General features: G+C 39.0%; 1 protein-coding gene across 1 annotated transcript in view; it reads right to left on the reverse strand.

The window, feature by feature from the left end:
* Positions 1-6,066: 6,066 nt before the first annotated feature.
* The window catches only part of ATXN1 (ataxin 1), a 455,781-nt gene continuing 445,574 nt past the window's right edge, over positions 6,067-16,273 (reverse strand). Inside the window, exon 7 of the mRNA XM_063923210.1 lies at positions 6,067-10,523. Coding sequence (XP_063779280.1) covers positions 9,999-10,523 — 525 coding nt within the window. The 3' untranslated portion in view covers positions 6,067-9,998. The remainder of the gene's footprint in view (positions 10,524-16,273) is intronic.

The raw sequence follows: 16,273 nt of genomic DNA on the forward strand, positions 1-16,273 counted from the left end.
TACACTGGAATTACAGAGAGTATGCACGCATATGGAAAAAAAATCTGTCACAATAAAAGCTTTGAGCTAAGTCTGTATGCACTGAAACTTTTTCCTCTGCTTAATAAGGTGCAAAACATTATTTCCTCCATCTTTCCTCTCGGTACAGGCTGGATGGGCCCAGTTACATTCCAACACAAAGCTGCAAATGACTTTTCATTTGGCGTATTATGGGAGTGTGCTATACAGCAGAATATGAGGACATTTCATTGCTTCCTATTGGCTATCACAAAATAATGACTGTCTTTCATGCTACAACTATATACCTGAGGTTAGGGACTTTCTGGCGTGGTAAAAACAACCTGCGATATACTGTATGTGAAACATGCATGTACACGTAGACTGGAAGGTGTTAACAAATATGCAAAAACCAAAGTTTGTACTAAACAGAACTTAAACTTCACTTCTGGTACTTATAAGAAAATGTAACTCATTTCCATTGTGCAGCTTTATACTAGTAACTACAGGGTTATTTACGAAGCGGCGGCTTACTTCCACTTCCGGGCTTTACAGTGACTGCGAGTGCAGGTTTAGATTTTCACCTCCAACCCTCTGGGAAGTGGCAGCTTACAAAGGCCACCACTTCAGAAATAAAGCCCTAATGGGGTCTAGGGGTCAATGGAAAACATCATGAGGCAGTTTCGCAGCACCAAACATATGAAGGTCAATGAAACTGCCCTAGCTGTGGTTAGATAAATATCTATTGTCTATGTGTAGACAATAGTTCTGGTGCAATGATTCCATGTGATTTGTATTACTAGTTGTATTAGTGCTGACCTCTCTATGTCTGCTGCTATGCCTTCATATAATCAAAAAGTAACTGGAGGGAGGAATTCAAGCTTACAGATGTCCAGACTATACATTTCATCAAGTGGTGCTCCAGAAATATTTGGGTGGATGAGTCAGTGTCTGGACTTCTAAAAATTTCCACCTGTTTTCCCTTTTCCTTTTAATGTCTCAGGTGTATTTCTCTTTTAGTTTCATTGGTTTCATTACATTGGGCTGCCATCTGATTAAGCAATGCCACACATATTAAGCAACACACTATATCTTATTTAACAATGACGGCATTGCTGTACCACTGTGTGTTATACACTGTTTAATCACAAAGCTTTATGAAGATTTACCTACACTGAATATATTCCCCCCATTATAAGAAATATCCGCCCTCACCATAAATTGTGCTACTTTTATAAAGTTTGTCTTTTTTTTCTTCTAGACCAAATATTCTTTACTTGGTGTACTATAGTGTAAGTAAGCAATGTGTTTACCTTTCTGTGCCAGAGCGCTCTGCTAGACAGTGTAGGAGGACTCTGGCATGAGAGTATTGGCTGTAACGCACTTCCAAGTGTGACAGGAGCACCAGAAAAGGGAGTTGCAGCTTTGGCCAGCCAACATAGGAACAGACAAAGAAATAACATGGGTTAAGTCTCCAATTAATTTAAATGGAAGACTTTAGTCTTTTTCACATAATGTCAAATAAAACAATACAAATCACAGATTATATGACAATAACTACCTCCTGTGGCCAGGTCACAAAGAACAAATATGCTTAATTTTTAATACCACAATCATGCTAAATGTAGATACAAACAAATGTATTTTTTGGTGAGGGTTGGGGAGGAAATCTTTTTTTTGTAGCCTTCTGAGCCAAAATGTATGGGAGCAATGTAAACATGTAAACATTTCCCATGGTTTCCATGGTTATGTGGTTGAGATAATAGTGATGACATTTTTTAGCCAGGACAGAATTGTTTACATCTTTCTGAATGATATAATACTATCTAACCCAGCTCTGGAAATATCCTATTGAAAGAAAAATTTTCTGTGAGCTGAAAGTGGCAGCAATGTGTCATTTACCATGGGACACAAAAACAGTGGAGACAAAAAGGACTGAGGACAACAAATGTAAATAAAAAATCATCACACTGGAGATAAGAAGAAATACCTACGATGAACGAGTGTGTGCTGTCTAGCCAAGCCTTTGCTTTTTAAGATGCTTAGAGAAATCCCAATTCCATTGTATATCAATGTTCTGTACAAATACCTTCTCACATTACCTCTTATATCCTACAGGTTTCTTTAAACTAATTCTATAGCTCATTAGGAACTTATGCAACTAGGGATCACATAGATATACAGGAGATTCATGGAGAGTCATAATCACATTAGGTGTACAAATGGATAAAGATTACACTGATTGTACCCCACTTCTATAGAATATTGTGAGTGGGTGGGAATAATACGGAACACTTACATCAAACTAGTCACTTTTCTAGAACAGCCCAATTCTATACGTATGTCAACTTCAAGTCTATCAAAAAAGATGTGTTTTACAAAAATACTATTGGTGATAAATTCTGATTTCATATATACAAACATTTCCATTTTGAGGAGTTATTGGTTTGTTAAAGTCTGTTTAATATTAAAGATTGAATGCACGTGGAAAGGATAACAGTGCAGCATTATCATCAGAACATGTTAATACAATGTATCATCACATCATAATAACCCCACAGTTACTACATTTAGTATTGACCATATCCCCCCCAGCTATCTTTTTGGTCAGTTACTTCATTATCACAAAGAGATGAGTCCAACCTCTCCAAATATATAAGTGAAATAGTTAAAATTAAGTATACTTGTCCTTTACAAGCCACTATTAAAGTAGATATTGTCTCTGGCTGAAGCCATATACACCTGATCATCTAAACTTGACAGATTTGTATATACAATAAGAAAAAATAGCAATGTTTTACCTTTCTACTTTTGTATACAAACATGGATCTCCATGAGTGTGCGTACATGTATAAACACACTGCATTTATACGCTGATGGACACACACAAACACACCGTCACACACTACATACACACGCATACTGTATATATATATATATATATATATATATTCTATAAAGTATGAAACCCACCATTGTTTCATCAGAATCCATGTCTTTTCAAACACTGAATAATTAATTTCAACATTCATTTTTTGTGCAATTTCTTTTGAAGCTTGTCATGTACGCCTAAATATGAGTGCTTCAGAAAAAAAAAGTATACGCTTCTCAGATTAGGTTTACATAAAAAAAAAAAATTATATCTATATATATATTCCCACAACATACAGTATAGTGATACAAGAAAAGGTTCTATCAGTAAGGTAACACATCTGAAGCGAGGTCATCTGCGTAAAAATTAAAAAAGAAAAAGTACACTCCGGAGTAGGGGTGTGCAAGATGTTTGGATTTTTCTAGATTTTGGTTTAACACGACACGCCTAATACAAAGGGATACCATAGGTAATCATGTTATTGTGCTCCCGTTTATTGGAAAAGAATGTCCTGTTCATTATGGAACTGAAGGCCAATATTTTTTTCCAAATATCTTTCATTGTTTTTTTTTATCGTTTTACCACAGATAAAATGCCTTGTCGGGCAAAAACTGGAGTGTTATCTTGTCAATATTCCACAAGATAAGAAAACAAAGTGCATTATTTGTCTGATAGTTTTGATTTGAAGCCTCCCTTTCAGTCACTGGTTTGACATCCGATAATTTGTGTGACTGTTATACAGCACTGTCATTGTTAATCACTTGTTGCATATGTTTGAAGTAAAAGTCATTTTGTTGCTGAAAACAGTTTGGCAGCACGTTTAAAAACGTAGGCTAAGGTTATAGAAATGACATGTCATCCAGGGTTGTGTTTGTATATTGCATTTTATATAGTATAAGTACATGGCGTAGTAGTAAGCCAAAGCGAAAAAACAAACATGAATTATTGAACAACCCTACTCCAGAGTAGTGAAAGTGCTGCTTCTGGTCACATTAGTGTACCAAACATACACCAGCCCCATCCCTGAGTAAGAGGTGTGAAAGGTTTCTAAGTTATTTGACAGGAAACAGTAATTATGTCGCTCCTGTGAATCAGTGATGTTACAGATGGACAAGATAAAATTAGAAGTATCCAGGTTGGTGTAAATGGTATAATATACACAATTACTAATGGAGGTTAGGGCATCACATATACAACTGGAAATATGACCCATATTGAATTTTAAAGACATAAGGCAAAAAAATATTGTCAATTAAATCTCCCCTCCCTAACGTGACCCACACATAATGGTGAGATTACCCAGTTAAAATCTGTTAGCAACAGTCATCATAAGTAAATCAAATCCTTATTGAGGTTCTTTTCTTAATTGTCTCCCTGACTAATTTATAGATGATTGTGTATTCTATTGTAAACTCAATGTCTGGCACTAAAAGTGATAAAATTGAAGAAGAAAAACAAAAAAAAAGACTGTTGTCAAATACTATTGCAAAGAGAAGGATGGGGAACAGAACAAGCCTGGTCTGCTTTAAGCTGAATGTCATTTGGATAGATCTATGCCTACTATAGTTACACCTCTTAATCCACCCAGCTCAAGAAACAAAGACAAGAGTACCGTTACTTCTACCTAAGAATCCAGACTATGCCATAACAAAAACACTGAACAAACAAAAATAGCGCATATAGTTGACAATCACTAGTTGCATCAGACTTAATAAGCAGGTGCGCCAAGTATGAATATAATGATAGGATGAGACCTAGGGAGATATACACTGAAAAAGATAGCTCATCCCACAATTCTGATTAATTCTACCACTGAACAATAACAGAATCATACCAACAACCCACAGTCACACGTGAAGTAACAGCAGCAGTCCATCGTTTTCCATCCTATCCACCTCTCCCAGTAAGTGACCAGCACATGATATTTGGTTGCAAAATTTTGAAAACACTAGTCAGCAGGGAAACCTAAACACAAATACAATATGCAAAGAGCCGGAACTCCTCTGAGAGACATGGAAGAGTGAACAGAAAGCAACTGCAACACCTATTTTCTTAACGGAAAGTCTTTTCTACTCACCCAAGCATGCAATAAAGTCCCTATATCTGTAACAAACAACTCAATGGACTGCTGCTTTATTGTTGTGTGTATAGCATCTTAAAAAATATCTATTCTTAATTGGTGAGGCACCATAATGATTGGTGCCAGTTTTCCTTTCGGACTTACTGAATGTAAGGGGTAGAAAAATAACACTTCACCTGTATGCATACTTTGAAATGTAAAAAATATATATGATGTCTATATACACTTAGAGCTCTATCTTTTGTTATCTCTATTTTTTCTCACTATACATATAGCTATATATATACCTGACCCTGGAATTACATGTATTAACAAATGGCAGAGCCAAGAGTTAAAGATAGTAAAAATCTGTAACAAGTGAAAGAACAAGTACATGAATTGCTCATATTACATTCATTTTTATTCACGTGGCCATATATGTGAATGATCTCTCTTTAACAAAAACGGTGAGGTTACGAAGCATCCTGGACATTCAATAGACATGACTGGTACCCAAGAAAATACTGGGGACAATCAACAAGCATTCCTATGTCACAAACACGGAACTAGGATTCTAAACCTTGATCGTATAAATTCCTATACCAGGATACAAAGTTCTGCATTCATAAAAGAAATGTGATGCCATCATGTATAGAGCTTCTATATTGCATCTGAGGATGAGATAATAGAGATGTTGCATAGCAACCAAGTTATTTTTGCCTTGTCTCCATGCAGCTGTTGTATTTTCTCTCTTTACCGCTGCTGACAACTGTGCACGCATAGGTGAGAGACGTATTTGTTAAGCGTGATTGTGTATACTATATTATACACAACATACAAGCATAAGAAACAGTTGAATGCTACAGTGGGACATGGCTAATGAGATACCTGTTTTATATAGTGTATATCAGATGGCCAACAACTCACTCAACACTAAATCATTCATCTATTGTTATTTACAAAAATAAGTAATTTCTCTGCCTACTCCCCCATGTATTTTATGAAGGTGTACTATAAGTTAAATAACAGTCACAGGCATAGACTAAACCATGGAGGCTCTGCCAGATGTATAAGACTGCCTCGTCTTCTCATGTAATAGTTCCTCTTCCCAGTTACACCCCCCCCCCCCCCCCCCCGCTCCACCTCCCCATTGTTTCTCTGCTAGGGGAATGGCAGATATTATGTTGTTACAGTTGGGACAGATCATATAGATTCCAGGGGTGATTAACCTCTGTATCACCAAAGTGAATCAATCCTTTCTACAATCAGATCAATTCTAAACCAGGATTGGCACTACATTGTCTGAAGCTTTCTCTTATGGATTCTCCAAACTGACATTGTGTCACATGAAGAGCCACAGTAATTGTGGCTTTGCTTTCAGGTGTATCTGACACTGAGATTTTCTGTGTCGTTTTGTTGCCTTTGCATGTGGTACAATGGTACTTGTAATTCCTTATACATTCCCATTCCTCTAACCATACTAAATTAAACAGAAGAGAAAAAGTGCCCTGAGGAGAATAAGTAGAACATTAATCCCTCCACAACCATGGAGGACATCAATGCACTGCAATATATGTGTTGTCCACAATGGGGCGAGAGATGGATTCAGATAGGGTCAGCACTAATATACTGGGCATCATATGTCCGGTGCTCAGGCAGCACTGATATACTGGGCATCACATGCCCAGTGCCCAGGCAGCACTGATATACTGGGCATCATATTCCCCGGTGCTCAGGCAGCACTGATATACTGGGCACTGCATGCCCGGTGCTCAGGCAGCACTGATATACTGGGCATCATATGCCCGGAGCTCAGGCAGCACTGATATACTGGGCATCATATGCCCGGTGCTCAGGCAGCACTGATATACCGGGCATCACATGCCCGGTGCTCAGGCAGCACCGTCCGGTGCTCACTGTAATAGCCTATAGAATCAATAAAGAAAAGAAAGGTTAAAGCTACAGAGGGTTACAGTAAGTTATTGGGTCAGTGCCACAAGATGTGCCAATCTTCCTTCTCATTAACTATGTTTTGTTATTGCTTTCTGGGCTAGAGATTATGATCGTTATTTCTAATGTCATTTTATAGAGATGCTTATTGCGCAAAATGTTGGTCCTTTTCCCATTTTAATAATGAAAACCTATGTTCTGCTTATAAATCTACATGTTGAATATATACCTGCACACATGTAAAGATATAAATGCATACTGTACATATGTCTGTGTAATATTTTGTGTACCTTGATGAATGGATTTCAGCCTATTTGTTGTTGTTACTGTCTAATGAAATGTCTGGACACTCTTACCTTAGAGAAACGGAACCTATTCTCTTCCCTCCATAGCCTGTCCCTGCCGCACTAATAAACAATAAAAGAACTGTACCTGAGAGCTTGTGGGTTATTAGAATAGGTGCTGTGGCATTAGGGTCAAACAGAGGTTTACACTTCAGTAAAATGGAGGCACTGCAGACATTTTGTGATTTTTGATGACAGAGACGGGAAAAAAAATAGAACACAGACCAAATTCATTCACAAAATGATTGGCAAATTATAATGAACTATAATGCTACTACATGCTAAGTTTGGAAATCCCTACACAACAGTGAATATTTCCTTTCATTAGACACAAGTACTGTACTCATTTTCTATGAAACAGTATCTCTTACAGTTACATTTAAACTAGAACATGGATATTGGATTTGTGTTAAAGATAAAGAAGTATTGAAAAAAAAACACAATAGACTAAGTTATGTTTCTAGCTTTGGAACTCAGAGCCATGAAAGCTACTTTATATGAGGCTCCAGTAACAAATACCTCATAGCACACAACACCTAGTTCTGTAGAACAGTGATTCCACAATCAGAGAAAACTTGTCACACACTTCTCAACATTCTCAACTGAAAAGAGGGCGATAAACACAAGAGCAAGTTACCATCATCTACAGGATGAACAAGAGATAATAAAGGCAGTATAGTATACTGTATACGTTACATTTTGGACTAGCAAAGTGGGACTACACATTTATTGTATATGTTTACGTGTGCAATCTAGCCTCTCTTTAATGATTTACTCTTTTATTTTACATTAACATAAAAAAATGTTAAAATATGCATATCTACACAAAATATTTTTGTACTCATGACTATAGGTGCTTGTTGTAGAGGTTAATAAAAAGTTGGGGGGTAAAACAATAACACGCACACACACATACTACACACAACAGGCTCTACTACACTGTGATTTATCAGTGTTCCTTCTCAGACTTGTTTCAGTGTGACAGAAAGATTGAAACTGTGAAAGAAACACTACATTAACAAATTAGGCAAGTTAATAGTAAGTAATTGCTACATGTATCCATGTTCTTTCAGCTGTTCCTTCCTGTCTCTACAACATTATTACATTTCATTTGCAGGAATATCATTCAGATGCAAAACTCAAGATGTGCAAACTGCAAGATTTTTTTTGTGGTTTTCTCTTTTTTTGTTTGTTTAAAGTCCATCTTTTTTTTTTTTTAAACACTGGACAACTTTTTTATTTATCTATCTAGCTTAATATTTCCCTATCGTAAGCAATGTCAGCGCAAATATGACTTCAACTCTTTTCTAAAAGTGCCTTCTGTAAAGTAGTCCTTTGGGACAATAAACGGTCACATCCTAGGTCAAGATTTACATTCATCCCTTTGAAACCACATTAAAACTTTCAACATCTTGCTCTAAGAAGCTCTACATATTTTCATGTAGGTTTCAGTGTTCCAAAAAAATAAAAATAAAATAAAAAGTAAAAAAATTATATATATTTTTTCAAATACACAGATAAAAAGAGAGATACAGTACTTAGCAAACATTAGAGCAAGATGCTCGCCGATAAAGTGTGATCAGCATTTTAAGTGCTAATAGTCAATCTCTTATTACTCCTCCAGTTCTTATTCCTTAATGTGTCACACTGAACTTTAAAAACAAAAAAGTGGCACCAATTGTTACTAAAGTACAAAAGTTGAACAAACAATGTTTGCCCCTAGGATGCAAGCAATTTAAGTTAATGCTCTAAATGGGCAGCGTGCTTAAACCTTGGTAAGCACACGCCATGTTTACAAGACATTTACTTACTATACTAAAATAAATGCCTGAACTAACAGGAGTCCGCTAGAGGGGTTTGAAACTTAATATTGGCCTCTGCGTCCTGTCAGACGCTGCCTGCCTTGTTACTAAGGCAAGCAATGCTATTCCAGCAGTTACACAATTGGAATTTTATAATATTAATAATAAAAAATAATTAAAAGGACACATATGACTGAATTTTTTCACAGCACAAAAAAAATTAGAAACTTTTTAGAGCACAGGGGGCCTCTGCCCCCCTGACGTTGAATTGTGCAGTTAGGTTTCCATAGGGTGAATTTATATTTGTAGACCAAGTGCCATTAGACAAGAAACTCAAATTATCTAGGCAGTCTACAGGTAAAGGGATCACCAACAAATGTTAAAACTACACAACACCAAAATGATTCATGGCACTAGTCACAAATCTATGATGAGACCAATTAAAGGAAACATGATCATGAATAATGACTCCAATATATTGAAATTGCATTTTTAACATTGTCAACATGACAATGACCTTAAACTGTTACTTTTTCTTTGTGCCAGTGACCCGCAACATAAACACAGTCATGAAGCTATACCCTCTAACAAGGGACAGCTCACACTTCTATTCTTCATTTCCCTTGTAATCCTCGCTGAAAGATGAAAAAGAAGTCGCTTGAACATGAAGTTGGCACCCTGCAGCTACATCACAGAAGCCATGTTTATACAAACCTCTCCACCAAGACTGCAGAAAGCTTAGACTGCCTCCTAAATAGCTTCCCCAAATCCTAACTCCTACAATAATGAACACTTGTGGAAAGATCATATGCATTAAGAGCCTCCTGCAAGATACCAGCCGCAACTATAATAATGTTATAACATAAACCTAAAATAAGATGATAACATGTAAATACTGGGTTATTTATTCTACAGTACAGTAATCTGAATAAAAAAGACAAGGGTAAGCCTAATTTGTCTTCTCTAAACAAGTTTCACTTGCCTACATTAGATCGACCTTCAATGCAAATCTTAACCTCCTGAGGAATAAAAGAAGGCTTGGGAAGAGTCAATGGTGGTTCATCTTCAGACTTCTCTAGTTTTCTTGATTCAGGGGCAGACCACCTCCTCTTCCTTGTTGCCATAGGCTTGCCAGGTTCTATTTTGGCTTCAAAGGTCATGGCATTCAATCCAGCAGGGCACCTTAGTTCGCCATTCTCTGATGACACCTGTACGCTTCCCTGATTAATCCCATTCTCTTGTTCTGCATACCTATGTTTATTTCCAGACATACTGTCATTCTTTGGGTGCTTCAGCAAGATGCTAGCTGATTCCATGGGTTGCCCCTTCTTTATGGAGCCATTTTTCAGATTCTTGAGGGTAAGCGATATGCAGACATCTCCAACTGACAACTTGGAACATGGCAAATCAAACAGCTGGCTTGTTCTCTCAGGACTGCAGGATGACCAGCCTTGGCCAAATACGAAAAATGGATATTCTATCAAGACTTCCACACTGACCTGTAGAGATACAATCATACATGTGGTTTTTTTTAAATGTACAATGATTAAAAAAAAAATCAAAATAATTATTTGTTATTTTTTCATGAAAGGATATAGTGTTTCATTGAGTCCGATCATCAGCCACCTGTATCCTTGTCATGTATAATTCCTTATAAATATAATTACACAAAGACAATGAGTGCCATAAGCACATTTTATCCTCCACTGGTACTTCTCTTTGTAATTATAAAAAAAAAAAAAAGTAATATGATAAAATTGCTCCATAACACACATTTGCATTTTATTTAAGGATATAAACCCGAACAGGACTTACATAACAGACTGCATAACTTAACTGAGATTGTAGTCACAAATGTGGGACTGATTATTATTTAAATAATGGAACAATGTAGTTAATAATAAATTAAAAAGAGGACCACAAGATGGTCCACTACGTTTCATTTGGGCCTGTTATCTCATTGTATAAAGCATAACGTTTCTGTCTCATTGCATAAAGCATAACGTTTCTGTCTCATTGTATAAAGCATAACGTTTCTGTCTCATTGTATAAAGCATAACGTTTCTGTCTCATTGCATAAAGCATAGCGTTTCTGTCTCATTGCATAAAGCATAACGTTTCTGTCTCATTGTATAAAGCATAACGTTTCTGTCTCATTGCATAAAGCATAACGTTTCTGTCTCATTGTATAAAGCATAACGTTTCTGTCTCATTGCATAAAGCATAACGTTTCTGTCTATGTGCCCCACACAATTCTGTATTGAAATGAGATTTAGCAGAATGTATGTTATATTAAGGCAAATATAAGAGGTTATTACTGTATGAAGTTAATGCATTAGGTCATTTATGCACGACCCGTGGGTGATGGAGACAAATTTTGGTGCCTCATGATTGTCAGGAATCCTGTAATCTTTTTCTTATGAGCATTCACAAGACACAAGGAATGCAGGGACTTCTATCCTTCTTGCATGCACCCTTTACCACTGCCACTCTAAAGCTGGGTACACACCTAAAGACACAGATTTATTGTCCAATATGGCTGAATAAAACGAAAATCTGGTAATGTATGGGAGCAAATGACAATCGACCATTTGTACCCAGACACTGGAAAAAAGGCAGAAATTGGTAAACCAATTTATCCAAATAACAGTCTTTTGTCCTTTTTCCAGCATTTTAAAGCAAATGGTTGATTGTTATTTGCTCACATACATTGCCAGATTTTCATTCCAAACTGCCAGATTAGACAGCTATATTTTTGTGTGTGTGTGTACCCAGGAAAGAAGAAATATATTGCATCCTCTATGGGGGTCATTCCGAGTTGATCGTAGCTGTGCTAAATTTAGCACAGCTACGATCAGGCACTCAGACATGCGGGGGGACACCCAGCACAGGGCTAGTCCGCCCCGCATGTCAGTGCACCCCTCCCCACAGAAATGCAAAAGCATCGCACAGCGGCAATGCTTATGCATTACAGGAGTAACTCCCGTCCAGCGCAGCTTCTGCGGCTGGCCCGGAGAACTTCTTCGCTGCCCAGGTCGCAGGGGCTGCGTGTGATGTCACACAGCCGCCGCGGGCCCGCCCCCACAACGGTCCGGCCACGCCTGCGTTGGCTGGACCGTGCCCCCCAAATGGTGGCTCGGTGCTGCCGTCCAGCTTCCTCCCGTCCAGCGACCGCCTCTGCATATCAATCAGGCAGAGGCGATCGCTACGGTACAACGGCCTTCGTCCGTCCAGCATACTGCGGTGCCGGCACATGCGCAGATCTGACCCGATCGCTGCGCTGCGATAAACTGCAGTGAGCGATCGGGTCAGAAATACCCCCAACATGCATATTCTGCTACCTGTCTCTTTTCTTTTTATTTATCCTTTATAGTAGTGATACTGGAATCAGGCAGTGAATAAATACATATAATAAGCTATAAATTTCCATACAACAGTTGTGTTTTCCATTTATTTTTTTCATTGAACAGTTTAACCAATATGAACAGAAGAATGCAAAAACAGCCTAATAGGGAGGGGCAAGGAGAGAATTTAGGAGAGAGGGTAAAACAACAACTGTGAAGGGAAGGATGACAAGAAGATGGAATGAGGATAAAAGGATACAAGAAAACATGCCCAGTCAAGGTAGTTCAAGAGGAATGTATAGTAATAACTGTGAAGAGAATGCAGAGAGAAATGCCTAGGTAAGGGTGACTACATCTAGATAAATCAGGGATTTAAGAGATTGAACTTTGACTATCTAGGTAAGATCTATAAGTAGGCATTTCTTTCAGTTTCAACCAAGTAGTCGGCTCCTGCCCCATTATTGTTGTCCTACCCAGAGCCGGCCCTAACCAATATGATGCTCTAGGCAAGATTGTGGCTGGGGCCCCCTAGCACCGCCGCTAGTTCTGCCTCTGACCCTGCACCCCTTTCCCAGCACCATCACCCTTCACCCATAGCAGTCCACATTTTGGTGTTCCCACCCTCTATATTTTAAATAGGAACAGTGCACACAAAAAGGGGCGTGTTCTTGCTGGGTATCATATGTGTAAGGGACATTACTGTGTGGTATTATGTGTATAAATGCATTACTAATGTGAATAAGGAGTAATTAGGAGTAATTCAGTGTGATGTAGTGTGAATAAGGGGCACTACTGTGAGGAGTAACATATATAAGGTAAAGTGATACTACTGTGTAATGTAACGTGAATAAGGGACACTATCGCATGATAACTTGTGAATAAAGTTCCACTACTGTGTGGCGTAATTTGAATTGGGGGTACTGTGCACAGTGCTCACCTCCCCACGTCAGGCACAGCAGCAGAGACCAGCACTTCATCGTGTGAGGTCAGCCAGCCCAGCCGCAGGAGCTGCCAATTCGGAGAGTGTCAGCAAGAATCTGGCACCAGGAGCACCAGGTGAAGGGAGCACAGAGCGCTGTGATCCTGGTAGCGGCAGCAGCTACCGGATGCAGGGAGGACTGAGTTAGCATGTCCGGGCTGGGACAGTTGTCCCCGCAGTAACCCCTTGATGCTGGCCCTGGATGTTTGTATAATGATGGGAAGCTCGTGAAGGTAAATTCTGCAGCCTATAGAGCCATCCGGATAATCCCTAGGATGCTCCAGGCAGTGCTCTTCTTCCTGGTGACAGTAGCCCTGCCCTCTTGGCATAACGTCACTTGTTGAGGAGAATGGGGCAGGCAAAGGGCAGAAATTGCCCAGTTAGGGTGCTGCTCGTAAAGTGCCCTAGTGACTCATTTCTGTTACTCTTTGGAAATCTTAAGTAAGCCTATTATTGCAATCAGTAATCAGATACAGTATCTTGTCCTTTTTAGCCTATTTTCCCCCATGAGGCACATGCTTAGAGATATTATATAGCATTGAAAGTAGTAATACAAAGCCTTTGCTATGTGTTTATCGAGATACAGAAAGTTCTCTCCCTTGGCTTTAAAGCACCTTGAATCCTGTTTGGAGAAACAGCGCTATATAAATACAATTATTATTATTATTATTAAATATTATTATTAATGGTGTGAATGTCAGTTTAAGCCTTCAGAGCTCCCAATAATATCCCACCTGGTATATTACCCCACTGGAAATATCTGTTTCTACATATGCGAAAAGCCATAATTGTCTTGTTCTCCAGCATTTTGTTTTAGGCCTCCTTTGCTTCTGCTAGCTCTGCATAAATGGCCCACGCAGTTCTCTCCTGGATATGGTGCTTGAGTCATGTCTATGGATTGCTCTGGTCACATAAAGAGGGGGAAATAGTAACAATCCTTTGCTGTATCACCATTTTGGAGCAGCCGGGTCCTACAAAACAGTCCTGGATGCCAAACCCAAACCCCTGAAAGGTTACAGCCCAATCCCCTAACGGATCCTCTATTAAACACTCAGGGGATAATTAATATTTGAGGCTGGCCCCTGAAAAGAGGTGTTTTGGGGGAAATAGCTGCAAATATTGGGGCAGATGTATTAAGCCTGGAGAAGTGATAAAGCAGTGATAAGTGCAAGGTGATAACGCACCAGCTCCTAACTTTCAATTTACATATTGGAGCTGATTGGCTGGTGCGTTATCACCTTGCACTTATCACTGCTTTATCACTTCTCCAGGCTTAATACATCTGCCCCATTGTTTGATAAATGGATCCCGTTGTATCATAATAAACACTTGAACCGACACACAGTCAGTTCTTACACAATACATAAACACACATACTGTTCTACAGAAACTCAATTCACCCGTAGCCCACCAACACACACACATACATATATACATATACACAAAGATACACACATACCTCTCTCCCCACTCCCTCTTCCTCGTAAACTGTAAATTTTGTGTGGGTTTTTTCATGTGGGGGCCTATGTATTTATTTATTTTTTATGTGGGGGTCTATGGGGGTTATTCAGAGATGGACGTAAATCATTGCATCCGCAGCAAGATCTGTGTCCATCTCCTCACATGCTGGGGGCCGCCCAGCACATAACAAGGCCGCCTAGCATGTGTGGCACCACCTCATGATGTGTCTGCAATGTAATTGTGGAAGCATTGATTAGAGTTTGACACCTGCCAGCGCAGACGTCACGCAGCCACTCCAAAAACGCACACGATATGCCCCCATTTCGTCCGCCAATACCCCACAAAGCCGAAATGCCACCCCCCGAAGGTTCGCAGGGGTCAATCACCTAGTGGCCGCATTTCCGCAAGGTGTAGGGTCGCGCATGTGCACTGCAGCCAGCGGCATGCAGACACTACAAATGCAGCCGCTGTGTACAGACGCACGGCTGCATTTGGCTCTGAATCGCCCCCTATGAGTTTTGTTTTTTTCATGTGAGGGCTAATGTGTGTGTGTGTTTTTTTCCCCTGTATTGGGGCCATAGTATTTTATTGCGAAGAAGAACGTCCATGTGGGCTGACACCACGAGTTACCTTAATGGATTACACCGACCCTAGTGAGACCACAGAGTATAGTATTAAATTATCACCATATAAATTGAGGAAGTTATTAGATCACTAAGGTTACGCAATAACTGTTTTTGATTGCTAGAAGTGGGTGACCAAACTAATTGTGTGGGAGTTTGTGTCATAAAGAGTGCACAATTGTGACTAAGGGTCGCCAAAATCTAAATCCGCTTACAAGAAAAATTAGGCTCAGGCTGGCCTTGGATCTAGCTTATTACAGATGGAAGTGCTGATAGCGCAGGCTAGTGCATGTGCGCACTGATAGCTGATGGTTAGTAGTGGTGAGGCCTATTTTGAATATGGGCGAAGATTCACAATTTTTTCCTGGTCAAGCAATTATGTTCACGCCTGAATCAGCCCTTAATATTTCTATTCTCTTAGGCTGGCTCTCTAGACAGAGTTTGATGATGTGCTTTTTTTTTTTTTTTTGACAGTAAAGGAATCAGTTGTGAAAAAAAAAATAGTTATTTTTTTAAAACCCACAAAAGAAGCAGTACAAGAACTGTGTGAAAAATAAAAAGAATTGGACATGTTGGGACAGAACTTACTAATAATAAACTCTAAAGCTAAATATGCACGTGATTAAATTAGTGAGATGTATTTTAGGCAAACTGTAAACAAGAGTAAGTACTGTAGGTCAGTGACATTAATATTCATCAAAATATGAATGACAATGTCATGACTCACACATGCAGCAGCTTTCAGGGCTATACTTCATCATGATTACAGGGACATACAGTATACTGTAAACTCAAAAGTGTGGCCTATAGTGGAAAATTGTCTTGGCTCAGTAGTGGTGCTT

Source organism: Pseudophryne corroboree, chromosome 5 (assembly GCF_028390025.1).
Source record: "Pseudophryne corroboree isolate aPseCor3 chromosome 5, aPseCor3.hap2, whole genome shotgun sequence".
NCBI classification, from domain to species: domain Eukaryota; kingdom Metazoa; phylum Chordata; class Amphibia; order Anura; family Myobatrachidae; genus Pseudophryne; species Pseudophryne corroboree.